The sequence below is a fragment of the Antennarius striatus genome, chromosome 11 (genome assembly GCF_040054535.1).
Source record: "Antennarius striatus isolate MH-2024 chromosome 11, ASM4005453v1, whole genome shotgun sequence".
NCBI lineage: Eukaryota > Metazoa > Chordata > Actinopteri > Lophiiformes > Antennariidae > Antennarius > Antennarius striatus.
The window spans coordinates 12,713,977-12,741,870 of NC_090786.1; the positions used below are offsets into that span (position 1 = coordinate 12,713,977).

The 27,894-nt window shown below is 37.7% G+C and overlaps 1 protein-coding gene across 4 annotated transcripts; it reads left to right on the plus strand.

The window, feature by feature from the left end:
- The first annotated feature begins 472 nt into the window (after positions 1-472).
- Positions 473-27,775, plus strand: wu:fc17b08 (ligand-dependent corepressor). Of its 4 annotated transcripts, none has more exons than XM_068328326.1 (7): positions 473-669; positions 10,942-11,007; positions 12,171-12,250; positions 12,524-12,656; positions 12,876-13,196; positions 13,322-13,418; positions 21,344-27,775. In XM_068328326.1, exons 1-7 carry the CDS (start codon positions 573-575, stop codon positions 26,043-26,045), a joined length of 5,496 nt encoding a protein of 1,831 aa, XP_068184427.1. In that variant the 5' UTR covers positions 473-572; the 3' UTR covers positions 26,046-27,775. The 4 variants fall into 4 exon arrangements, with proteins under 4 accessions (XP_068184427.1, XP_068184431.1, XP_068184428.1 ...); XM_068328330.1 differs by lacking the exon at positions 21,344-27,775 and adding an exon at positions 15,042-21,143; XM_068328328.1 differs by lacking the exon at positions 12,171-12,250 and having other exon boundaries at positions 635-669; positions 12,524-13,196.
- Positions 27,776-27,894: the final 119 nt, after the last annotated feature.

Below are 27,894 nucleotides of genomic sequence, written 5' to 3' on the forward strand. Positions count from 1 at the left end.
CCGATAAACTTTCACCTCTAACAGATGAAGTCAGACGATGACACAACTCTTTTTTTCTGTGTCATCATGGGTCATGAGTCTGTATAGCTTCACATGGCAATTAACGTTGAAATATGTTGGTGGTGAACTGGCAATGACATCTGCCATGTTGAAAGCATTATTTGGAAATGCTGAACCTGTCTTAAAAACTAACATTATCAGTTTATTTAACAAATTACCACGCACCATTAGATCGCCTTTGGTCCCAGAGGCCAAGGGAAATTGCCTTCCTGAGAATCCAGTCTGGGGAAAACACAATGTTGACATTTTATTTGAAAAATACCTTGGCTGCATGCTATTTCAAATGAACTGCTAAAGGCATCAGTATGAACCTTTCATATTTAATTGCAGATAATGTGAGAATCTGAATAAATCCACAGGTGCTCTTTAGTTTTTGGTTATTTAAACACTGGTTGATGACACTTGGCTTCTCCTCTGGAGTGATTTCATCTTGGACACAGCGACGCGCGCGTTCACGCGGCAGAGCGCTTCCTCTTCCCCTGCTCGTGCCCGCGAGACAAGAGCGATAGAAAATGGCGAGTCCGTGTAAGAGGCAGCAATGCACAATCGTCAGGCGCGGCTTTCGTCAGGAACTTGACTCGTGGCGGCACAAACTCATTCACTGTGTAGGTAAGGTTAATGCCACGTAGACACTGTCCACTGGAGTAAGCTGTATTCTGTCTGTTTGTGGCCGACATCGGTGTAAATAACCATCTATTACTGGACTACACTGGGCATCTCCGAGCCACTTTTTTTGTCCTCAAATATTTCCTTGTCACGGCAGCCTGCCTGAGCAGTTAGTTCACTTCTGCAGATTGTGCTACTTCCTTTGTTTTTAATCGCTATTTTTATTGTTCTTCAATCCGAATTGTTACTGTTCAGCGTGTTTAAAGGGCATCGTACTTGTTTTAAAGGGAGTGTCTAGGCGTTGCGTCGGCTAAAAGACTCCGTTGCTAAAATGCGCGTGACCGTGTGAGGATACTGTATTTCGGATGGGGGGAGGGCGACGGACGCCCGCGGTGGATGCTTTCAGGCCGCGTTTAGCTGACGGGCTCCTCTAATCCTGCGGGAGCAGCTTTTGCTGCATCCAGGAAGTGTCTGACACCCACTGATGGGGGGGTTCGCAGTTTCGGCAACGATACGTGAACACATTTAGCCGTGAACAATTCATTAAAGCGGACTTGCTGCACGGGGGTCGTTGTTTGCCGAGTCGTGTGTATTTGTAGAGGTGAAGCTCAACTATCGTGTTGTGATTGTATAGTGAAACAACATGGAGATCTGGCACAGGAAACGCTGCACAGGCTGGGTTGAACATTTGCTGCCTGCTCATGGCCTGGTAGGCCTGTCTGCACTGTTTACTGGGTCATGGTTCCCAGTTGATGTTTCTGCTGTAGTAGTTGATTCCCTGACCCCCTCCAAGGACTGAGGGTGTTTGATAAGCTACAGGTATTCAATCCCCCTAAAAAAAAAAAATAAAATAATAAAAAAAAAAAAATATATATATATATATATATATATATATATATATATATAATTACAATCATATATAAAATCAAGGCTTTGAACCAGAATTTTTTGCCAATCGGTTTGTTCCAAACAGAAACAGAATTGACGTTGTTGAACTATTATAACTAAAAAATATAGTTCCTGAATCGGTTAATAATGTTCCTTGTAAATATAAATAGGTAGGTAGCTTTAGGATGTAAATTGGCAATAAAGGCAAATGGTTTACGTACAGTCGATATGACACTACAGTGAACAGAACTGAGAGTCAGAGGAAGACAGAGAAGTTGCAGCAAAGTTTCAAAGCTTAAAATTTTCAAAGTTTCAAAGCTTAAAATTTTCAAAGTTTCAAAGCTTAAAAAAATTCAAAGTTTCAAAGCAGAGTCCGAGAAACTTTACTTTGAAAATGACTGGCAGCCAGTGAGGTAATGTCTACATTAAATGCTTTTTTTTTAACAGATTGACAGACTGTAGTGTTTACCTGGTATGAATATATTTACATCCCGCTTCAAGGTGGTGAGGTATTGTAATTTTCAGTGTTCGTGTGTTCGTCCGTCCGTCTGTCCATTCGTATGTTAGTCCACTAAATATCTTCGCAACCATTGCAGATAGAAAGGTGAAACAAAAAGCACATTACTCGGGCAGCAAAGGGAATAAAAATGAGATGATGACCTTGACCTTGAGAAAAATTAGGTAAGGGTCAAATTTCAACTTTTGTAGACTCCGGAACAGGATATGATACATAGACGAGGGAGAAGGCCAGTGTGAGTAAGACCATAGATCAAAGATGGTGCTTTGATAAATGACAGTAGGTCACAGTACTAACCTTGATCTTTGATCAATGCAAGTAGGTCAGGGTAAAATTTTGAATTCAGGGGTGTCACTGGATGTTGCAGTCTGTGACTGCTTTGGTTCTTGTTGAGATTAGGAGACTGCCTTTTCCTTGACTGCTGGTGATATACCTCAACTTCTCTCTCATCATGCATTGAGAGATTGACAGGAAGTGAAACATGAGGGCAGATATTTTTTTCAAGAATGAAAAAAAAGAAGTATTAAGCGGTTACTGTTATTTTAAATAACCGATTCTGTTCCAGAACATTAAAAAGTAAGTTTTTAGTTTTTTTTCCGTTCATGGCAATGGAATCTATCTCTGTCTCATTTTTACCAAGGCTTCTTGCATAAGGCCAAAAAAGGCCTTATGACTTGTTTTACTTGTAACAATCTGAGTTGGAGTAACTGAGATTCATGTTAATGTTTTGTAGGTGCTTTACTGTATCAGTAAAGGTAAAAGTATTTGCACCACAAGCACATTATAATTTTCAGTAATTCAATGAAATCGTTTGTTGAATCACTTTCCACAGTCACTCATTTGCTCTGCTTATGTATTTAGGTGTCATCTTGTGAGGTTGCCTCAAACATGGCCGTGATGTCGGCATTTTATACTGTATTATTTGTTGAAAAAACATGATTATTGGAATGATTGTATTGAAATAGGCGTACACATTCATCTGATTCTCAGGTGATGAATTGTGATGTTTTGATCTTTGGTGCTTTGGTGTCTCAATACTTTTGTAAATTACTATTAAGTAATTTCCTATTACTATTAGTGTGACTATACTATTTGGTATGAAGTTGAGTTTCTCACCTGCATCCCAGTTTGTGATGTTGATCTAATTAATAATCCAGATCTGTTAATCCACATATTCAAATTCATAGGGCTCATGGAAGATTCACTAATGTCAGATAAGAAATTATATTACATTACTGACTTGCTGTTATGAGCAAGTGTGTTATGACCCTCTATCTGTATTACCTTTTCCCACACTATTATTGACTGTTTAAAGCACTTTTGTTTCTCATGGAAGTCCGGGACTCATGGAATGGAGGGCACTTCCGGATGCTGTCAGCCAATAGAAGGCGCGTATGGTATCACGTGACTACCTACCAAAAATCCATGATGAGGTGAAGTTGCGTGTGTTGATGCGCGAATGCGCGAGGGCGCACTGTATCTCTTTTGTAAACCAAAAGAAATGACATTTATCATGAAGTTAATAGACATGAAAATGGACCATCACCATAGAAACAATCAATGTACAACATTAGCTGCAGGAAATGTATGTGAAGAGCAGGATCCGACTTTATTTATGAAGGAGTACATTTGTTCCTAAATCAAAATGTAGATGAATATTAATGTTAGGAATATGAAACTATTTATTACCAGTTTATCACATATTCATCCATGCCTGTCTAAGTTCCAGTCTAAAAAGTTATCAAATACAATGGCAGTCACAATGCTTCACACCTCCACCAAGGCTGTTTAAATTTCCACCAATACAGAATTTTGTTGAACTTTTCTCCACAATATCGTACTATTAGGAAATATGCCATATATTTCAAAGCTAAGGTACATAGTGAAAATGTCTGTCTATCCACCTTTTCTTGTGATCTGCATTAGAATCGTTTCCTGGCCCATGTCCTACTCCTACAACAATTTGAATAGAAATATTGTTGTAATTGTAAGCAGTCAAAAAAATTTTAAATCAGTAAACATGTCTGTATGTACGTAGGAGTCATTTTTAGTTTGATTAAACTAAAACCTGTGTGTTTTCAAGCAGAATGAAGATTGTTCTTCATTTAGTGTTGAGGCATGGTCAAATGATATCGTGAGTGTGTGTGTGTGTGTGTGTGTGTGTGTGTGGGGGGGGGGCGGCATGTGTTGATTGCAATTATTCTCTTTTCACAGACATAAAAGCACAAACCACACTGATCTCGCTCATTTTCCAGACTAGCCATGAAGTTCATCAGGGAGGATTGTTTTCATCTGAAAGTACTGTTATTCTTACTTTTGAGTTAAACCTGTTCACAGACAACTATTATTGCCCTTAGATATTTTTTTGATTGAAACATTTAAAATACAGAATGTGAATTAGTTCAGTCTTATTAAATTCTCCTATTTACAAGTGATTACTCTGAGTTAATATTGACACGCTGACATTTCTGCTTTAGAATGTGGGCAGGCTTTTCCTGTTACACTGAATTGGCAGTAAAGTATTTTTACTCAATGTAAGACATGAAGTTGAATTTTGCTGGAGGGTCTTGAAGAAGGGGGTGAGGTTATTTTTAAAACTTCATTTGGCCAAAGTGAAATCTTTATTTTCATGACAGGAAATCATAATAAAGTCACACAAGCACACATTGATCAATCACCATCTATGCACTATCTGTTCATAAAAATATTGTTTGATCCTGACATTTACTATCGAATTAGTTGTAATAATCATTCGTACTCATGGAAAATTGTTGAACTATTTTGTTTATATTGCTTATTTATTTGCTTCATTTAGAACTGCATCTTAATTCATTGAGACTATTTCCATGTTACTTTTGGCTGGATAGAAAAGAGCTACTAACTTGAACCATAAGGAGTAAAATCTGAGCTTCATGTTTCAGTGAGGGTGAATACAATGTTATTGTTAACATTTTACAAATGTAATGCTTCTATCTGCATGTATGTAATTAGTGTTTTTCCTTGTGATTTATGGCAGAATGTACTACAGAATTTGAAATGGCGTTTAAACCACAGGACACAAAAATATCATTTAAAACTCAGAACACTGCTACAGACACCACTGATCTCAAAATGTCACATTAGATTAATCTCAGTGAAAGTGGCTGCTATGTTTAGTTCTCGCTGAAATATGTAATGTATGCAAGTGATGGGTGGACTAAAATGAAGCTTTGGGCCTTTTTTGTGTCAAAAATGAGTGAATCATCAAGACTTCAGTTCTTACAAACACCTAGAGATATGGTCGGTTCTAATAATTCTAGTAGCTGGTTACCACTGACTTTGTGGCATTTCCTATTCAGTGTAATGTAATGTGTAAATCTGAGTCATCAAATTATTTGGCATTTATTACATCATGATTTTGCATCACAGGGATATCGCCCTATACTTAGTTTTTCTTATGTACTTTCTTGTGTATTTTTTCCTTTGCCGCTGTTGTCAGTCAAGAACTAGTCATAATGCAAGTTGTGGCTCATAATTATGTGTGTGATGTATTTGATGACATATTTGAACGAACACCACATTATTTGTTTAATAGCAGAAGTAAAACTGCACATGGTGCCTGACACATGACCTACTGTTATTAGTTATAATGATGTCGGTCAACTGATTCAGAGCAAAATTTCTGTACCCAATTGTTCACAATATCAGGTGTGTATCATTCTTGAGAAGAAAATCGGAGAGAGAATAATAGCAGCTTGACTAGTTGTTAAGTCCAGACCCAGGACTCCTCAGTTAGTCAGTTCCCCTTTATGATTGACAAATGTCCCTTGTGTTTGGGCGCTAATTGTAAAACTGCAGAGTACATGACAACAGCATCACTTCTGGCTGCAGAATGGGATATTCTGTCCATGACAACAACAGCACACTTTTGTTTGGCTTTTTGGTGTAGAGGTCTGCACGCCACCACCACCACCCCACTGATGCTGAAATGGACATTTTGTCTTTGTGTATTTAATGTGAGCAGTAAACCTACAGAGCAGAGACAAGGACAATTGTACCAAAGAACAGCAGCTACAATTGTCTGTATGTTAGCCATTATGTCTGTCCATGGTCTGTCAGCCCCCAGATGCAAACTGTGAGACTGTAAATGTGTTTTCTGTTTGGATTTGGGAAAATTTCAAGTGAAGCACCACAATTTAACATTTAAAAAATGCCCATAATGTTGTGTATTCTTGTTTTGTATTTGTCATGATTCACATTTCCCTCAAGTAAACAACAAGAGAATATTGACATCACATCAAGCAGATTGTCCTTTTACTAATGTAAAAATTTTGCATGGCCTGTTTCTTGTTCCATGTGCCTCTGATGGGCTTTTGGCCTACATTTTCCTGATTTGCCAAAAAAAGCGGGCTTAGGTTTTCATCATTTTACAAAACATCGCTTATGCTTGCATATGTAATGCACTGGCTTGTGTTTCAGTGCGTATGTCTGCATACATCCATCTTTATATGCACTTAAAATCATAGTGGTCTCATATTTGTTATTTAAAGTTATGCTTTGTGTAGCATTACACCATTTGGCTGTCAGTTTGCATCATATCACGTTAACTATTCATGGAGTGTGTTTTTTTTTTTTTCTGCTGGAGAATTTGCTCAAAGCTGCCACCTCATTGCTCGCTGCATGGCCTGATCCAACTACTCTATATTGCTCGTAATGAACACAATGTGTAGTGGCTAAATGACATTTCAAGCATGGCTTTGCTCATGCCCATGTGATGTCTAAACTTGTTTGCTGACCCACAGTCATTTAGTTTTTTTGTAGATGGCAGGCAACAGTAAATGTTTTTAGATGGCTGGGCATTAGGCGTGCTCTCCATGCAGAGGACTGCCTTGCGATGAAAATAGTCACATATACTGTAACTCAAGTAATTTGTGCGACTTCGTCATAGCTGCACACATTGCCCTCAGGTCCATCTTACATCTTCATAGGGTTCGCTCAGCAATGTCAGTGACCCTCTTCGTCCAAAACTACAGTACACTCATGAGCTCACAGTGTGAACATTAGTGTGATTTTTTTATATCATAATTCCATCTGAAAATACGAATAATCATGTTGCATTTTGTCTGGAGTCCTCAAAGATGACAGAACCCACAAGGTTTGTTTTGTTTGTTGGTTTGAGGCGAGGAGAGCTCTTGTTTCTGTGTGAGCCCGTGGTCACTCCTGAGATAGTACTGTATTCATAGCATACAGTAGTTACAGTGGGGGATGGGCAGAGTGGGGGTTGATGCAGCACTGTACATCCTCAGCACTAGAGCAGCAGAGGAATGGGTGGGTCATCCACTGGAAACAGACTCATGGTTCACTGTGAGTCTAAATGTTTGCATTTTATCAACCTTTTTTTCATATGCAAATCACTGGGTAGGAAAATCCAGAATTTAATGGTGGATGTCTGGTTGGATGAAAAGACACCGAATGTCTTGAAATGCATAAACATGATTTTCCTGCTGTTTGTACAGATGTAAAGATTTTGTATCGTCAGGAAAGATCAAATAATTTTTGGAACTTGGTAAAAATGTATGGTTTATACATACATGATCAGATCTATGTGTATTGCTCACGGACACATGTGACTTGGATAGCGGGTCGTAAATTATTCCACTTTGGTTTTAGAGTGACTAAGGGCTGCAAATTCAAATGCAATTGCCTTCGACTGAGCTCAAGGAATAGACATGTCTGTAGGATAAAATTAGGAATGCACTTTTAGGATGTTTGCCTAGTTGATAAAAACAGATTGTGATTATTTTGTCATGTTTTATGACATGTTATATATAAACATAACAATACAATGACAATACATATGCAAAATTTTGTCATTGCTTATTATTATTATTATTATTATTATAATTAGGAGTATTGTTATTATTATTTGGTATTACGGACTTCCTGGGAGTTCATCTGCAATGAAGAGGCAACGCTCCCTATTTTGTGAAACTCCTGATTGTATAAATAATATCACTGCATGGATGAAATAAAACACACACTTGGTAAACACAGAGTTTGTTTGCAAATGATGGCATTTTTACAACCCTGGTTGTGGAAGTTTGTGAACATTTGTGTTGCTCAGCTGCTTGCCTACATCCCAGAGAATAATCAAGGCTTAAGGCAGATTTGGCTTCACCGTGAATGTACATAAGCTTAATCAAAATCTGTCCTGGAAGGTTTTATTTCAAGGTAGGAGGCTGTTAACTTGGATTTTTAACCCAAACTGGTATTGGCTGTATGAGTGAGTTCCATGATAGTATTTTCCAAACAGTCTCTCAAATATACCTATGATTTACCTGAAACAATATAAAAAAAGCAGTAATATATGGGTGGTGCATTGCAGCACTGCTCAACATTTTTCAAGGTTTTTTGTGAAAACCTGCTCACGTTTCCCAGCTTCACTTGTGACATAAAAAAGGAAGTAACCACTTATTTCAGCAGTATGTTGATGTTACGTTGTTGCAACTTTGGTTTAACATTTGGCGTAATTGAATGTCAGCAGTTTTAATCTCCTGTCTCCAGAATTTGAGGGCGTTTCAATGCATTTGACCAGATTTTACAAGGTCAGTGTTGTGTCTGTTGGAGCATTGCATCTGTTGTTTTAATAGCCTGAAAAATCCACCTTAAATAAATTCAAAATTTCTGATTTCTAAAATTATTTGGATGTTTCTTGTGTAAATATTCCCATTATGGAAACGAGGTCTAATGACTTGATTTAGGCATATAAGCATAATCACATTGTGTATTAGTCAACTGAAGCCAAATTCATGGTCGAGTTGCTGAACCAGGTAGAATCTTTTGAAATGACATTTCAACAAGGACTCTCAAAGGATATTTTAGTTCTTTAATTTTAAGATTCATCTACATGAGCTGTGCCTTCGTTATGTTATGAATTGCTTGGAGGTTTTCACAGTATGTACTGGGAATAATTAAATTATAATATAAAAAAGCAAGCCATTGTGGATTGAAAATGTCAAACTGTTTTTTTGAGTTATCCACTTTATATAAGGGTAGATAGATTCAGATCATCAGCCAAAGGAAGCTGATATTTTTGCATCGGCTTTCATTCGACAGTGAATCCAGATAGGTTCAGTAGTAAATTAGTAAATTATTCCTTTAAGCAAGAAATGCTCCTCAGACAACTGAACATTCAGTTCCGCACTCAAAAGTTCATAATATAGAAAGATGTAGTTATTTAAATCTATAACATTCATAAACGTACATGTTAATATTCTTATTCTACTCACTACAAATATTTTTTTGTGGCCATAATTTACTTATTTCATACACTTGCTTATTTTGTAGAGCTTGCATGTGAGCTACGCCAACCATCAATATTTTATTACTTGCACATGTAGTCAGGTTGCTTCTGTAAATTTAACCTGCTGGTTCAAAAATGTTTTGCTTAAGGGTTGTTGGTGAAGAGGTAAATTCACCGGCCAATACAACATGCTATATTGTCAGTAGGAATGTGTTCATATTCCCTCAAAGTCACGGATTACAGTATGACATTTTAAAAGCCCTTAACGGAATTCCTAAAGAGTAGTTTGATGTCATAGTGCTGCTCCATCTAACGAAAGTGGATGACCTACTTTTCTCACTGCCTCTGAAATATTTCAGAAATAGGATTGGATAGCTCCAGCTGAAGTCCTGTGCACTAACCCAGAAACAGAATCATGCTGCAGCTATAGGCAAGGCTTGTTTCACCACTTGCCCCCACCCCTCTCTTCCCTCTTCATGTTTGGCTGTTGAAAAGTGGGTGGGAATTTGTAGGAAAGCAGAACCAGGGCATTTTAACAGATGACAGCTTTTATTGAATTCACTGTGAGTTTGGGAAGAGAGTGGATGCTAAGGGATTGTTAACTGTGAGGACGTACTGTAAGTAGGCCTTTGCTATTATGTGTAGTTAAATTACCAATTTAGATACTATAACATCTCATTTCATGTGCATGGACATTTTTATTTTTTAAACCAGTGAAGCATTCAGGATTTTACTTAGCTAAGTCAGAATACTTACATTCACAAGTTCTTGGCCTTCTTATGCATTGTGCAGTTTATGATTTACTTTCATTCTAGGTCTGGTTCAGTTGTAAACAATGACTTCCTAAGCATTCAATTTGAGTGGTTTATGGGAGACACTAAGTGTTGTGATTATGCACAGCAAAGCCATGTCCTCTGCAGTATAATATCTCTTTCAGCAGAGACTGTAGGACTCTACCATCTCATTAGTAATGCAGAAAACACTTTTCCTTAGCTTCTTATGTGAGAAAAAGGGCCTCTTGAGTTGTTGAAACTGGAGAATGCTAATTTATTTTCACTGCCTTGATTGGATTCCTAATTTGCGACGTTGTACAGGATACTTTAACAGCAGCAGCTAGCAGCCTCGTTTCTGGGTGTTTCCTTTTTAATGTTGCAACATGCAGTCACTCCCAACTCTGTACAAGATTTAGTTGCTTGGCAACAGGGGGATGGAGTGCGTGTATTTACTGTACAGTTGAAGTAAAAACCAAGGGTGAAAGATGATAATATGTATTTTTGGTGGAAGCGTGTGGTTGCTCACATGAGTTGTCAAGATGACATATGCAGGAGAAGACATCATCGCATGAAATAATTTACAGTAGACCAGACGCTATTTCTATTTGGAGTACAACAAATTACTTTGGTGCCCAGGGCGCATGTTGTCTCAAACAATAATATATTTTTAGTTTCTCCTTCTGTAGTTGATTTCAGCATCATGTCTTAATCAGCGGTAAATCACTACGAATGTGTCAAAATCTCTGCTCAGTTTGTTGCTGCATGATTACTATTGATGTAGAATATTAATCGTTGAATTTAATGTCTTTCCTCAGGGTTTGAGAGCATTCTTGAGGGTCTGTTTGGTCCACAGCTGGTAGAGGACCTAAAATTATTTAAGGGTAAGGATTGAAACTCCCATCATGTACTGTATATCACCGTATCACACAAGTGGTTATTATTGTACAAGTGTATGAATGACATGAATGCCGATTGTGTGGTTTGAGCGTAAGCTGTTATCTTGACGTTACGACAATGCGTCTGCATTGTACCATCTGGTACCCCTCTACATTCACTCCAACAGACAGCCTCCAGCTGCTGAAGACAAGACGCCTTGTGCGTACACAAAGTTCCTACTTTGAAAGATGTGGGGCCAATCTAAAATTTTTTAGTGTTTTTATTATGCATTATACAAGTGAGACAAAAGTGGATATTATATTACCTTCCATTTCATTTGCAATGAGTGAGTTGTTTTGTTTTTCAGTAGACATAGCAGAAGGAAGGCTGGTGAAAATTAAGTTGAGCTGCATCAGTCTGCAAATTAAGACACCGTTATAAAGCCCCATTAATTCATTATTTTCAAAATGAATATAAGAAACTCCCAAGTTTCAAACAGAACAGAGGTTAAAGTAATACTGTTTTAATAGGTGATTTTCACATTTCAGTATAAAAGTTGGAGATGTTGTCCTATCACTTTCTTTCACGGTTAAGTTCTGGTTTTGTTGTATATACAACCAAACGTCATATTGGCACAACATAATTGGGAAAACATAGAAACATGGTTAATAGAGGGCGCCAAGATGCCCCGCTTCTTGAGTCACACATCAACACTACAAAACATTACTATCACTAATAATCATCAATCATAACAAAATTTACAAATTGTGCATTTTAAATATGAAATGCACCAGTACTGTAAAATAGTTGTTGTTAAAAATATTAGTGATGTGTTTTTGATTCCTTCAGTTTTTTGAATTTTGCTAATGTTTGCTAATATTGACTGGCTATGGCAAAATCCAGCTACAAATTGTCCCACCAGCCACCACTGAAAACCGTATCCCTGAAATTGTGGTGTATTGAGGTTATTCCATTATTCCCTTGAGGATGTGGTAGACGTACACAGGAAACCAACCATTATGCAAAGAAAGCTATTTCATTTCTACTCTCCGAACAAAAAGGCCATTTAAAAAAAAAATGTTCATCACATTTTCCACCCAATTGTGAGAAACTAGTCCAGTAATTTATCTTCTAACAGTTATAATTATAAATATTCTCTTTTCTGTAGACCTTGAGCCTACAGCAGTGTCTGACTGGTCATTTGATGAAAATTGTCTGTTCTGCTGTTTGAGACGAGACAAAGTAAAGGTAATTCCTTTCTTTACATTTTGTTGGTGGCTTAATACATTTTGAATGTGTAGCCTCGATGCTTTCAGACTTGGAATAGGAAAAGGGATTTGTGATCACCATCATAATCCAGATGTGAAGCTAATTTGTAGAACTGCCCCTGGACTTTTAATGGGAGCAGCAACATAAATGATGGAGAATGTAGTTGCTGCCAGATTAAACGTGTCTGAGTAGAAAGAAATTTTGTCATCTACGTATATCTAATCAAGGACTTAATGGTTTGTCATCTAACAGGAACACTTAATTGGCTTAAGTGAAGAGGGCCTTGAAGATCAGCCCAAACCTCTCCTGGTCAAAGATCAGACCACAATTGGCAGACTAGAGCAACAAGCTGAGGAATTTCTCAATGCAGTTCTTTGTCGAAAAGGTATGTCTTGCTGTCTCAGTGATGGGGTGGGCATATTTTCTGTTGTTTGTCTTATGGCCTAGTGAAAAGGGCTTGATTTGGGTCAGTTAGCTCACCAAACTTACTTTTACTCTAAAAATATTTGTGCATTTGGCTTTGTAAATGGTTATTAGTATTCATTTACAAGCTTAGTAAAGTGTAGACTTTTGTAGAAACGTATGCGATATTTCTCTTTTTCAGATGTACCAAATTTCTCAGACCCACATATTCCAGTAGTGGCTCGAGAGATTCTTCAGAGAATGATCCGACAATTTGCTGCAGAATATACCTCAAAAACCAGCCCCTCTCAGGACAGTCGCTCAGATATACGTCCTCACTCTGACCAAAGTCTGGTGAGCCCACCCTTGCCGTCAAGGGATCCTCCTTCTACCAGCCCTGCCTCCACTGTGACTGGGCCTGCACATAACCAGAACCCCGTCCTCAGCAAACTCCTCATGGCTGACCAAGATGCTCCACTTGACCTCACTATCAAGAAGCACCCGGTTGTGCCTCATGGCCAAGGTAGATCTAACTTCATTATATGTAACTAAAGACCACATTTAGCTCTAAATCAAAACACAGTTGATATGCAAGTGGGAATGTAAAATATAAAACTTAAATTTTTTTACCTGTCTGTTTCTTCATAGATGGAGTTCTTGACTTATCTATCAAAAAGAATCGCAGTAGCAGCAGCCAGCCTGTCAAAAGTCCCTGCTTTTCTTTAGCCACGTCAGCGCTCAAAGGGTAAGATACATTCCTGTGTCTTCTTCTCTAGTCTCCAGTCTTGAATCAGCATTTTGAGGATATGATTCAGTGTAGTTCAGAATAACATTGAAATAAATTTTGAATTAACTACATTACCCATTACTACATTTGGGTTATGTGTTGTAGCATCAATGTTTGGCATTAACAAATACCTGAAATCTCAGTCGAAATGACTCGATGATGAAAATTTCATGGCAGCAAACAGATTTGTGTTGACAGAAAGGTTTTCATCCAAATCCCATTAAAAATGTTTCTTTTAGTTGCAGCAGACAGACATCCCCCATGTGATCTTGAACGTCAAATTGCTTTTCAAAATGAAATACTATGCAGATTTAAAGTTAATGATTATGCCTTATGATGATGGTTTTCAATGGGACTTGCGGTCTTGCCACTACCGTATCTTGCAACACCTTCTAAACACCTGTCATGAATCACCTCAGTCCAAATGCTTAACATTTCTTGATGAGCCATGATGCAACTGCTCCTTGAGGACTGAGTAGTTACTTTTATGTAATAATGATATTTACATATTCTTACATTAGTAATACAGTACTAAAGATATGTAAATTAAATATTTTACATTTCACGCCATATTCCTTTCCAGAGAAGATTTCATTTATTTTTGTTTAATTATAATGTAAGGATTGTCTGGACTTTGAGTTGCTATGCTGGCAACAAAAGTAGTGTAGTTTCCAAATGCATGTTTCTAATTAACACTCCAACCTTTCCTGTAGAGAATAGGCACAGATGGCAAGTACAAGATAAAGTCCCATTTAAATCCCATTCAAAATAAAATATTTACCCAAGCAAGATTTATTTGATTTTACATTGTTTCACAGTGAAAACTTTTTGCAGTTACTCTCATTTGACATGAAAGGCCATATAATTTGAATCTTATTATAATTAATCACACACTATGCAGTATCTTCCCGTGTTGCACTGAGAGCCGATCTAAAAGCAGGATAAAGCTGTCTGTGATTCTCACATATCTTCACATACAACCCGCACACTAAAATCAGATAAAAATACCTATTATCTGTATAGTGCATAGAATAATCACCATCTTTGATATGATCGCATGTTAGGTTTGACACACACAACATCCCCATGCTGGCTTAACTCTTTTATTGCTTGTTACACATTAAATGACAAGAGCTTTGCATTCGTCATTTTTATGGCATAGTTGCAGTTTCCTGTTTCACAGCTACATGCCAAGCTGCCATACTGCAATGACAAATAAATACCTCCGTCTGGCTAAGCTTTTTTGAGCCAGAGAAGACCATTAGGTACACCAATTTATGCCCTTTTCCTTTGTTTATATTTTCATTGTTTCTTTGCCCTTTCATTTTCTTTTCTTTTCATGTAAATTTGTAAACAGTTGTCGCAGCAAGCGAATAAAAAATGACAAACTTGAGGCGTTTTTTTGTCATAAAAGTCACTTACATTATCAGCTATTTCAAATGATAGTGATATTACCAAGGCAAGGTCATATAATAAAGGAATGGCCAACATCCTCCCCTCCCCAACCCATCCTCCATTAGAAAAGAAAGAAAAGGCAATGTGCAAGCTCTGCTTACACCCAATTTCCTTCCATCCAATCAGGCCATCCTTGAGAGCGGACGGGCAAGTCGGGCTGTTTATGAGGAGCCTACAGGATGGGAGGAGGAGGGAGAATATCGGCCACTCCACCTGTTATAGGCCTTCCTCATCTCTTGCTTACTCGCTGCGCATCAAAGAGGAGGCCGATCTGGAAAGCGACGTAGAGTCACCTCTCAGCCATAGCAACAACTCCAGACCTACTGATGTTTTCAGATATGGATCTGCTTCCTGGAATTCCAAAACTCACTTTGGTGCCCTTCTCAATCTCAAAACCAAGAGTGAGGCTAGTGAACGCCTTAAAGACATACCCAGGTTGTTGGAAGCTGCTGGACTTTTGACAAAGTCTCTTGCCTATGAGAAAGGAAGCCTTCAGGAGTCCTGCGGAGACCACAGCCTTTCTCCTTCTCAGTCGCCATCTTTTGACCTCAAGATCCCCCAGGTGCGGGTTCTGACCACAGGAACAGACCAGTCTTGGGATTCCCTGACCAATGATTATTCAGGTTCGCTTTGTGAGAAGAGTCTGAGGAAGACACTGCGCTCTGTTCTGCCCAGGCAGATCCAGAAAAAGAGCCGTAAACGATTTAGTAGTTCAGGTTCAGATAAGGAATGCTGGCCTTTTGACACTGACCGCCAAGTCTTGGGGGGAAACTTTCCTTTGGATTCAGAGTCAGACCTTGGTAACAAGCAGCCAAGAAAGAAACGTGGACGATATCGACAGTACAACACCGAACTGCTGGAGGAGGCTATTGTAGTGGTGATGGGTGGAAAAATGAGTGTTTCCAAAGCCCAATCCATCTATGGTATTCCACACAGCACCCTAGAATACAAAGTTAAAGAGCGACTTGGCACTTTGAAAAATCCCCCCAAAAAGAAGCTGAAGCTGATAAGCCAGATAGAGGAGCGGGATGTTTCACATTCCCCTGAGAGGAAAGAATTCCAAAACTCCAAGCACATTGTTTCTGAGAAACAAGAGAATGCATCTGAAAAAGATCAGAATGAAATCCCTGATGGGAGCCTCGCATCATAAAGTGATATAAACATAAAGTACAAAGAGTGATGTACTTTCTGACCAGACAGATTTGTCAGTGATTATAGCCTATCTGTTTTTTATACAAAAACTTAATAATTAGTAAATTTAAATACCCATATTTATGAATAATTTATAAAATCTTACCTGTCACTTTTGGTCATGAACATATTGTGTGTGGCCGTCTATCTTTAACACTCCCAAGTGTCTCCCTTCTTTCCAAGTTAGGCCTGGAAAGCTTACTGGCTATTTGTAAGGAATTTGAATATAGTAGTACACTAATATTCTACTAAAATACATTGTTAATTTATTTAGGGGATAGTTATCTTTAAAAATGACCATTTCTGTAAATATACACTCTTCACTCTGATTCGATTGGTCAGATCCATATTTAAGGAAGTGGCGCCCCTCAGTGTCTTCTCTGAGTACTGGTCAGAGACATTGGTTCAACGTTCCCATCTCTTATATAGTGAATTCTACTGTAATTCTATTTATAGCTGAAAGCATTATTTATTTAACACTCGTTATTGTAAAATGTAGTGATGTGGACGACATTAAAAGTTTCTGTGAGTGTTTTGCAAATGCACTTCTGCGACTGAAATAGATGTAAGATGTAACGTAAGAAAAAAATGTCCAAACACTGTTGTTCAAATAATTTATTATAATCAAAGTCTACATTGTATAGATTTGAATTGTATATTTGACAGAATCTTGAGTCCAAATCCAGTTTACCTTCATAATACTCAATTTTTCACACGACACACACTATATTTTACTATCTTTGTTTTTCTGCCTTCACTGCACTCAGGATAAATTTATATTGAGAGGCAGTATTTGTCAAAGAAAATGGGTTTCTGCTCACACATCCATATACCTCAGCTACAGATATACCTTACTAAATCATTGCCTCATATATATATCACCTCAAATGGGAAAGGATAATTTGTCCTTATCCCTTTTTTGTGGTAACATTTCAGGATGTCTTTTGGACAAGTAGCATTGATCAACACCTCATGTAATTTAGGGCTTGTCTTTTTCAGATTTCAGGTTTCATCTCTGGGATGTCTTTCTCCAAGATTTAAAGAAAGGCAAAGTTTTTCCTTATCCAAAATATGCAAAAACATTGTGTACAGATGTACACTGTATTATACATACATATATGGCTTGCTCATAGCATATGATGGTTTGTCTTTTCAGGTCATTTCTAAAGATTGAATTTGTTGTTAAGACAATGCTTCATTGTTTTTGCCTAATCAGTGACACAATGTACTAGTTAAACTTTTGGTATCTTTTAACTTCAAACACTTAAAATTATTCAGGTAATTTTTTAAACTAAGTAATTATGGTAAACAACAAAATATAATCACCTCTGTGTTCATGCAAGTCTAACAATATGTAGGTGCAATATTGTCATTTTTACACAATTTTGTGACAAACAGACCTTCATTTAGCAAATCATGCCTGATGTATTGGCTTTAGCCAAGTTTGATTAGTCATTCTTCAATCCACGTCCACCTCATTTCTCAGGTTACTAAGGCAAAAATTGAAATAAAATAAATGGATTTTCCCAAAATTATATTACTTATGTCATGTAAATGTCATTTGGGGTTCCAGTACATTTTTAAAGGTACCTAAATTTGATTAACCTTTACTGGTTTTGATTCATCCCATGCATTATAACAGGCAAGCAAAGACGGCTAGAGACTAGGCATCTGTTTCATTGTTAACTGTCCATATGGACATGGTATTTTTTTCAATTTGATTTAGCATAATGTCAGCACAAGTACATTAATTTATTGAGATACTGCTTGTATAAGTGGTTTACCAAAATTATCTAAATTAATTTTAATGTAGTTAAAAACTGCTATCACTGCTTAAAGAATATTGCTGTTGACTCTATACGTATGTTAAGATTAAAAAGAAGCCTGCCTATAACATACATTTATCTGTCCATTTTTGCCTGGTAGACCTGACATTGGGTAAATCCATGGTTTTTTTTTTGGGGGGGGGGGTTTCCTCCTTGTTTTATTTACTGTAATTAATCTCTTGTTTACCTATTACTTACTTTATCAGGACACCTCATTGTGCATTATCCGCTATATCTCAGGACATTCCAGAATATGGGATCATTCTTTAAAGAGGTTCACATGCAGCTCTGGTAAATCTGTTGTGTAACTTGATTCGTTCCAGATGTACACAATGTTGGTTAGATGACAGTTGATTTTTTGATGAATACAACATGATTCATTACCCAAAAACATTTAACCTAAGATTGTACATGTTTTAAATGAGTTAATTCAGAATATTCAGGGTTGTTCACATTGTATATTAATAACACTGTAACAACGATACAAATTTTTTGCTAGATGTAAACCCACTGACAAAAAGTTTGGCGTAGATATGAGGTTGTTTTTATTTATGGTGAATTTTGTAATTGTGATTATTTGTGATTATTTCTGAATTACAACTTTACACATCAACAAAAAACAAAGCAATTTTTCATATATAAGGTTAAATGTAATGTAGTCAATTATAAACTATAATTCGGCATTGACAATAATCTAACATTAAATCATCATTTTTCTTGAGTGTTAATCACATTTTAAGTCGTGTATTTAAAACGTTTCTGCGCTTCGGGATTAATGACAAGTAAAAGGGATTTTTGCCCGTGTTTATTGCATCTGATGGTCATCTACCTCATCTGGAAGACCCATACAGCAGTATGCTAGTTCATGCTGCTATCTTATGCAGCAATTACTCATCTCAATTCATTGAGCAAGGACATAAGACAACTTATGTTGGTAGAAAATATTTCAAAGTTTGATTATATGTAAATATTATTGTACTTCTTTGACCCTGATCTACTTACCGGTTTCTTTTTATGGCCAAAAATGGAGCAATTTTCAGGTCTTTATACTATGGTAGTTCTGACCAAAAAAAGCTGTTTTCATGGTCTGCTTTACAGAACTCAAACTACTGATTATTTTTAATTTATTATTAGTTCATGTATTCATTAAAAATTAATATAGAATGGTTTTATCAGCGCGTAATTATTGAATGTACATGGCTTTAAGAAAATGAAAACATTACTCTTATAAATGTTCATAGACATAAGACAATAATACTCAAAGGGTATATATTTAACTGTATTAAATGATAGATGTGAAGGAATGACATTTAATGTTGTCCCACTTAGTCCTGGCACATACTGGTGTACTTGGCTTGGTAAATAGAATTTGTGTCAAGTTTTTACGCAACTCTAAATGTTGTGGATCTTTAAATGGTCGAATATCTCTGTCCATGGAAAGTTGTATATATAATGAGAGAGATTTTGTATTCGCATATCAACACATGATGTACAAAGGAACAAAACTATGTACATTTTGCATGATGAAACTAAATCATATGTGTCAGTGGGAAGTTAATTGTAAATGGTGACGTTTTACCTAAATGCTTGCGTTGTTGCGTTAATATTGTTGAAGAGTTCATGTATTTGTATTTGTTTGCTAGTGGAATATTGCGTAAAAGTTGTTATTTTGTTTCTGCTTATTAGATTGGCTAGTTTGTTTTTCTGTAAGAAAAGGGCATGTTCTTAGTCAGTTTCTAAAATCAGTGATAAATGAAAGACAGAAACCCTCAGGGATGAAATATTTACCAGGCATCATTCAGGAACTCCACTATACTCCTTAGACCTTGAAAGCAGGGATTTAACACTAATGAGCTTAGCAAAAAACAACAAATTCATAGTCCACTTGCAATAAATGTTATTTTTTTAATCACTAATAAATATATATACATATATATATATATATTTTAATCTCCAAAAGTTACATTTGAGATATTTTATCAAGTTGTACAAATCAGTTAGTGTTTGTAGCCAAAAACCTTAACACCTTTATCCACAGTTTTATTATTTTTGTACTTTGTCACTATGAATGTCAATGTAACATTAGTGCAGATAAGATGCTGACCAACTGATATTTAATGAACACATTTCATTTATATTCAGTGCCTCAAATAGCACATATTTAATTTAAAAACTGCTTAACATAATGTAACTCCCACTTCAAACGTTTAAGTGTCAAATGTTTCCATTATTCTGCTCACAACAAAATTAAGTCCAATAAACACAAAAACCCACATTCAATTTACTGCTTGGTCCAGAAGGCTTAACTTTGTCATATAACTGTTGACTATTACTTTGTAGAAACACTGCAAGCTTAACACTAGATACTCCAATATTTTAGCGATAGCTAAAAGGTAGCAAAGAAACAACAACACGAAAACTTGTGTTGTGGTTTTGTCACATACAAATATATTTTGGTTTGAAAATATTAGGTTTGAAAATATTTGATCAAACTGAGCATCAAAACGTTTTTATAACTACATGAATACATGAAAGTTTCCATTGCCTTTTTACTCCACGTTATGTAATGCACAAAGCTTTCTCTCATAAACACCTTAGCCTTGTGACACATCACCTCAGGAATACAGATCCGGGTTGAGTTCTCTGTTCATTTGATTTCTTTTTTCAATGAACTTTTCACAATTATAGAAATAGATATATTTATGGTGTTACACGATGGTGTAAAAATATGACAGGTTTTTTTTGAGAATTTGTAGGAGACCTACCTCACTGACAAAAATGAAGCTAAACAGACAGTATGATGGATTGAATTTGAATTGCATTGGCACAAACAAATCCTTACAGCACTTACAATAACTAAAATTTCATACTATCAATCAGGATTGATTTTTTTATTTGCTTGTTAATATTTTGTCTTAAGCTATTGAGCACTTCTAATTGTATCTAATTGTTACCTTTGTCATGAAATGCATGAAAATTTCACAAATGTTACGTACTCTATATTTCCCCTAATGTGTTTGTTCTTTCAAGTGATTGAAATGTTTTTGGCCACCATTACTAATGTGTTGTGCATGTATGAAATATTGACGTATATTGTAAGAAAAAAAGTACAATTGTACAAAGCAAAAATGCAATAGCTGTAACATTGTAAGTGGTCAGGTTCCCTGGATGAAAGATTTATGATTAAAATCACCTATTCTTCTAATAAATATGAAGTGATAAACATTTACATACATTCATGGATTATTTCACACATTCACCCACACCACCTTTTGTTGTTCTTATTTTGTATTAGTAGAGATGGACATTTCTACATGAAAATGTAAAAAAAAAAAAAAAGTCCTATATGAGAAAATATGCTCCTTCTTCTTCATGTGCATTGAAACATTTTTTGTTTTGTTTTCCCTGCAGTGAATCTCCAGACTTGTGTATTTCCAAGGCAAAAGACTTGCAGTCTACATCCACACTGGAACAGTTCATGGCCAAACTCTGCCCTCAGCATCAGAGACGGATAGTAGATGCCATAGGGTTTCTACAGGCAGAGGTCAAGGCACTCTCATCTTCTAATACACAGCAAGGCTCTAACTCATCTGCTGTAATCCAGACAACTTCATCTTCCGCTCCAAAATCTAGCGCAGTCACCCCTGACAAGCCATACTCTGAGCTAAGATTCACCCCTCTCAAGTCAGAGGTGCACAATATAGCCCATTCTTTCCCAAAGAACTGTGCAATACACAAAGTAACAGAGAATGCTGTGTCACTAAAAACATCTGTTGCTGCTGGCCCTACTTTGGATCATCACCAGCCTGGCTCAGGGAATAACCAGACTTTGTTCAACCTTTCCATGGATTCAGTGGATGCTGATAAAAACCGCCAGGGTGATCATGCACCTCTCAAGATGAAAATCATGGCCAGCAATGTTGCTGATGGTAAAAAGTTATCATGTGTGCTCAATGCCTCTCTCTCATCTCACTCTGACACTTTGGAGGACAGAGAGCAAAACTCAAATTCATCCAACAGAATAGAGACTCATAGTGCTCGACTCAGTTCCTCTGTGAAAAGACACAGCCAGGCAAGTCACATACATCAGGCTAAACAGAGAGAGACTCTCAGACATTCCAAAGACACACCAGCAAAGCCGGTTTCAGTCCACATGGCGTTTCCTTCTGACTCTCCGCGGACTGCCAAGAAAACCACCAGAGCATCTTCTGACCATCGAATAAGGGACTGTGCAGGACTGGCCGACCCTGATCTCGGCCACTGTGACATTGTTTTTATCGACAAACCAATTACAGAATGTTTTAAGAAACGGCAACGCAGCATCCTCCCACGCCGCAATGCCAGAAAAAGCACCAGAGGACACATGTATTCAGATGAAATTTGGGAGTTAAAAACTGTCCGTACTTTGGCTGGAAGGGGTAACTGCGCTAATCCAATGCCAGAACTGACAACATTGGTCACTCCTAAACAAATGCTTTCAAAGCCTGACGGCGTACCACCTGTGGATATGCCTTTTGCTGGAGCTTGCAGGGAGTCAATCAATCAACAGATGTCGACAGAAGAGTCAGACAAGACTGTAATACCAGGAGCAGGAGATACGGTTGAGCTAGTGGCCAGTGAAGCAGATGTCATTGTTGAAACTAGTCAGACAGATCAGTGTCAGATCAAGTCGGTTCCTCCATCTCCAATAAGGTCCCCAACACAGAACAAAGAAACTGATATAAACACAGGTGTAGAACAAGATGCAGATGTTGCTTTAGGGATTGCGACAGGAACTGAAGAGAAAGCTGCTCCGGTTCCAGTTGAAGCTGAAAAAGAGAACAATCAGCCTCAACCTCAAGGAGACATTTGTGAAAATATAGAGCAAATAGTGACAGAAACTCTTGTGGATCAGCTGAAGAACACTGCCGCAGAAGAAGTTAAGCCCCTGGTTTTATCAGATAAACCGCTCAACAGGGATTCTACCCTCCAAATGAATAGCGCTCCATCACCTCAAAATGAAGTTGAGGAAGAAAGGGAGCAAAATAAAATGGAGGAAATTCAAATTGTGCAACCTCAAGAACTTCAACCACAGACTTTGATGCACCATGACAATGTTGAAGTGGCAGAGACCAACACCACAAGTATAGCAGAGCAGAAGGTGACGATAGAGCCAGAGATTAAAACAACTGAAGCTGTTGAAAATCTTGTGCCTTTAGGGACAGAAGATGATAATGATACCTATGACGTGTCCTCAAAAACACTTGATGCACTCTTGAAGGAATTACCGCCTTGGCGTAGAAAAAAGGGCACTGTAATTTCCCTGCCAAAGCGGTTAAGACAAACAGAAACTGTGGTGGTGGGTTACGTTAATGGTAGACCAATTTCAGCCTCTGACAGAAGTCTGCGTCGCAGATCAAGTAACAACATTGCATCACCTTTTAAAATCACAGTAGAGTCTAACCAGAATGTAACCAGCAAGACTGTTAAAGATTCAGTTGTTCATTCAAACTTAGAAAATGAAACCTTGGAAAAACAATGCATTGAATCACCAAAACCTACAGAATCATTTGAGACTGCTCCTGAGATTCAGCAGGTGAAGGATCTATCTTCTGTCACACCATCAAGCTCAACATCCCCATTTTCCTCAAGAACCAAGCAAATCCAGGTAAAAAAGAGCGTTCAGAGAGCTCAAGATAGTCTGCTTGCTATCTCCCATGAGATGGGCGAATCTCCTCCTGGCACAGATTCCAAACGGCACCTTAGATCAGCTTGTCAGAGGCCATCCGAAACTCCAATATCATCGTCCACTTCAGATGGTGTCACTTCAATTTCATCTTCAGAAGCTATGGATACCCATGCTTCCCCATCCACAGAGCACACACCTTCTCTCCTTCCTTCTTTACTTACTGATACCTCTCCTCCAGTCATGTCAACTCTCCCTGCAGCAACTGAACAGTCCCAACAAGACACGGTGCCAGAGACCATTGTGGACTTTAACACTGAAATTGCTCAGAACCAAGCAGAAACTACTTCCAAAGGAATCCAACAAAGTGAATGTGAACAATTGCAAACCAAGCAGAAGCTAAGGTCTGCAAAGGCTGTAGCAGATGACAGTAAAGATGAGAAGCAGCTACTGAGCATGGAGATATCAAGTCCAATAAAAAGTCTGGTAAAGACTGAAGTGCAAACACAAAATATGCCATTGAGAAGCAAACGGGTTCTCCGAAAGGATGCAGAAACGAATGACATCACTTTACTGCAAAAGCAAAATGTAGCAACTTTGAGTCAAGATCTGTCCACAAGTGGTGAAGACAACTCTTCTTCCATAACAGATAAACCCACAAGAATGCCATTAAGGAGTGAAAGTAGTAAGCCTGAAATGTCCCATCAGTCTTTTACTCAGTCACCACTAACAGAGAATAAGAAACTAGCTCTGAGATCACAAAGATTGGTTGCAAATACTACTGTTGATAAGAAGCAGAATGAGTTAACTTCCCCTGTCAGGGTAAAGCCAGAAAGAAGTAAAGCTCAGGTGAGGCCATCTCCGCCATCAGTTGCATCTGTGTTTTCCCCTAGCTCAGCCATTCCTGTCTTTACACAGCGACCTGAACCTCCAAAACAGGCTAACAAATTTTTGCAGACTCTGACTGCAGATGAAAATCAACATCTAATTACAAATCTTAATATCAGGTATGATAAAATGCAGAAAGGTTGGGTACAAATGGACAAAGAAGGTCAACCACCTGCAAAATACAAAAACAGAGCAGACAGGCAGGCTGCCATATGGAAAAGTAAGCGCAGGGCACGGAAAGCAAAGTCCTTAGAACATCATAAGTACTCACCAGTTCAAATGCTCTTCATGAAAAGTTTTTCTCTCACTAGTATATGTCGCTGGTTCCTTGAATCAACAGAAACAAAGTCACTTGTTATTGTTAAGAAGGTGAATACACGTCTTCCATCAGAAACTCAGTTGTGCTTCCACAGCTCATCTGGTACTTCAGGGACCTCGCAGGGGGTCTTCCCAAGCATACAGGCAGAGCGCTTGAAAAAACATTTGAAAAAGTTTGCCATCGCCTCTCCTGTTAAGAGCAACCCCAAGAGTCAGAAACTGATTGCTAAAGCATTGGAGCAAGAGGCAAGTGTCGTCAAAGGGAAAGAGGGAAGACAACCTCAAAGTATTCGACAGTCTTTGGTAAAGTCTCACTCCTCCAAAGCTGCTGTTCAGATCAGTGAATCCCAGAAAACTTGTGGTAAATCAAAGAATCCTGCCAGTGCAAGGATCTTGAGGAAATACTCTCATATTCGAGAGAAGTTGCAGGTTCAGCAAACCAATGTTAGACTGAAAAAGGCCTCAACAAAGTTAAGAACCAACAGTTTGAAAAAACTGACCACCACTAAGTCCACCGCTAAGTCAAATTTCAGATCGCCACTGAAGGCTCAGAACTCACTCTTGCCTGTTAATAAGCAAATAAAAGGATCTGTGAAAACAGACAGAAGAAAGTCTTTGACTGGCAAAAAAACTGAAAAACATCTTCTCGAGAAGGCAGTCAAGGCTCAGAGCAGCAATAGGACTTCTAGAGATGCAACTAAGAAAGAATTGCCAAAGAGATGCTCTCAACGACTAGGATCTCCTAAAATATCTGAACACAAACCCGTTAGTGCATCTAAAAGTAAAGTCGACAGTAAAAAACAAATGGAAGCAGAGAACGTAGAGGTGGAAAAGCCACCTGTGAACAAAGGGAACGCTGCAAAAATCCAGACAAAGGAAGTGTCACAAACTATAACTGGTTCAGAGAGTGCTGCTGAATCTCCACAGCCGCGTGTGGATGTCAGGGCTTCGACTTCACCTGACCAGGTACTAACAAGATCCCAGAGAAAAATGGAGACCGCAGTCCCTTTGAATGGTAGCCCCAGTCGTGTTTCAAAGACTGCTACGAAGTCTGCCAGAACACAAACTGCATCTTCTAAATCGGTGAGGAAAGCAGAGGAACCCGCACTGACTCGAAGTGGGTCCATAAAGTCTCCAGTAAAGAGAAGTCAGGCAGACTCATTTCCACGTAGTGCAAACAAGAGACCTGAGGAGCCTCTGGAGACCCCGGCTAAACGCACCAGGACATCAGTCTCAAAGTAAACCTGACTTCGCAGAGAGATATTGTATCTTTTGATGATTTTGTGATGTTTTTAATCTGGAATATATTCACAAGTACCAAGAATATCTATTTTCTGCATTCACCAGACTCTTTACCTTTCAATCATACCTTTTCAGCAGACGTGTGAGGAGAAGGAACTTGTTTCAAGCTTTTGTAAAGCTTCATTGTGAAAATGTGATGGATTATTTTGTGAGCGTTTGCTCTATATAGGGACAACACACAAGTTGCGTTACGTGGCCTCTGGCAGGTTTAAATGCTGTTTGGCTGTCCATTTCAGAATCGGACATGGCTGGAGATAAAAGCCTATTTTAATGGTAAAGTTAAAAAGCCTCAGCCTCAGATTTTGATGCTGTTGCAAGGACCCGTTGTGTTATAATCTTGCCTTTTTGTATATAATTATTTTATGTAAAGGCATACCCATCATTTCCTGTTTAGGAAGCTTGCTGCGAGAAGGGTTGTTGCCTTTTGAATATAAACATTACTTGCAGTAAGTAGACAGCTTGTATCTCCAGCCGGTCTTCCAGTAGCAACGTTGTGAGTATGTGACTTGTGACCAGGTGCCTTATTTATGAAGTGTAAAATAATAGAATGTGTAAAATGTGAAAACTCGTATTTTTCATTTCTTGGAGAGGCAGTCGTTTATAATTTGGCTCACTGGGTGTGAGCAAATACTTTGTTCCACAAGTTGTTTGCCTCCTACTTCATCTGTAAATTCGAATGTTCATCGAGGCAATTAGTTGTTTTGTTTTACTCGAATCAGAGGCCATTTTCCCAGAGCATTAACAGAAAATTCTTTTCAACTTAGTGGTATTAGATATTGAGAAAAACAAAAGTTTAATTGTCTAAAATGCCAGGCATGCTCTGTGAGTGTCATGACCGAGTTTATATGTTGCTTGTTCATTTCAGCCATTGTGTACCTCTTTGGTCATGTCTGACTTGCACCACTTGGTTTTCTTGCTAGTGACTCCACTTTGAGCATTTTACCTGCTTTTGCATGTCTTGTATCTTGTGGAGAAAATTTGGGCAACTCTTAAATTAGTTTTTGCCTTCTAAGAACTGCAAACGCAAATTTATATTCATGCCCTCCATGTTTGACAACCCCAGCGAGTAATTTGGAAATATTGTTGACAAAGTTGCATAAAAGTTAGAATCCCAAATTACAATGATGTGAATGTATGTTTATTTGGCTGGTTAGTATAGTGACATTTATGGCTTCTACAATAAATAAAAAAAAAGTCCTTTATTCACAAGTTGGATATAAAGTGTTTGGCATATCTAAGTTGTGTACCTAAATATGTTGCAGTTTTACTGTCATGTTTTGTTTTTGACTGTCAGGCAGAAGTTCTCATAATGTGAAGTTTCATTACTTCCACTGTAGTAATTTACAATAGTGTTGTGTTAAAGGAACAGTACCATTTTAGCACAGTGTTATATATTTTTTTAACATGATGGTCATTTCTCTGGAGGGTAAAACACCTGTAAATGCAAAACATGCCTGTCATGTTTTTAATTATTTAAGAACTCAATTATAGCTAATGAACTTAGCAAATGTCATAGCCCACCAAATATCAGACTTGAACATGTTTATTCTTTACAGTTGCTATTTAAAGATTTTGATTTTGTATATTAGAAAGAAGTAACTGCTTTATTTGTGGTAATCCCAAGGGTAATGCATCTTTATGTTAAAAAGTTTTGTTTTTGCTGGAGTGCTTATAAAGATGTTTGAATTTTACATTTTTCTTTCCTCTCTTATCCCATGCTTTATTCTTATTTATCCAAATCTAAAAGAATTATTGAAATAAGTTAGGACACAAGGTCTTGCATGCCTTA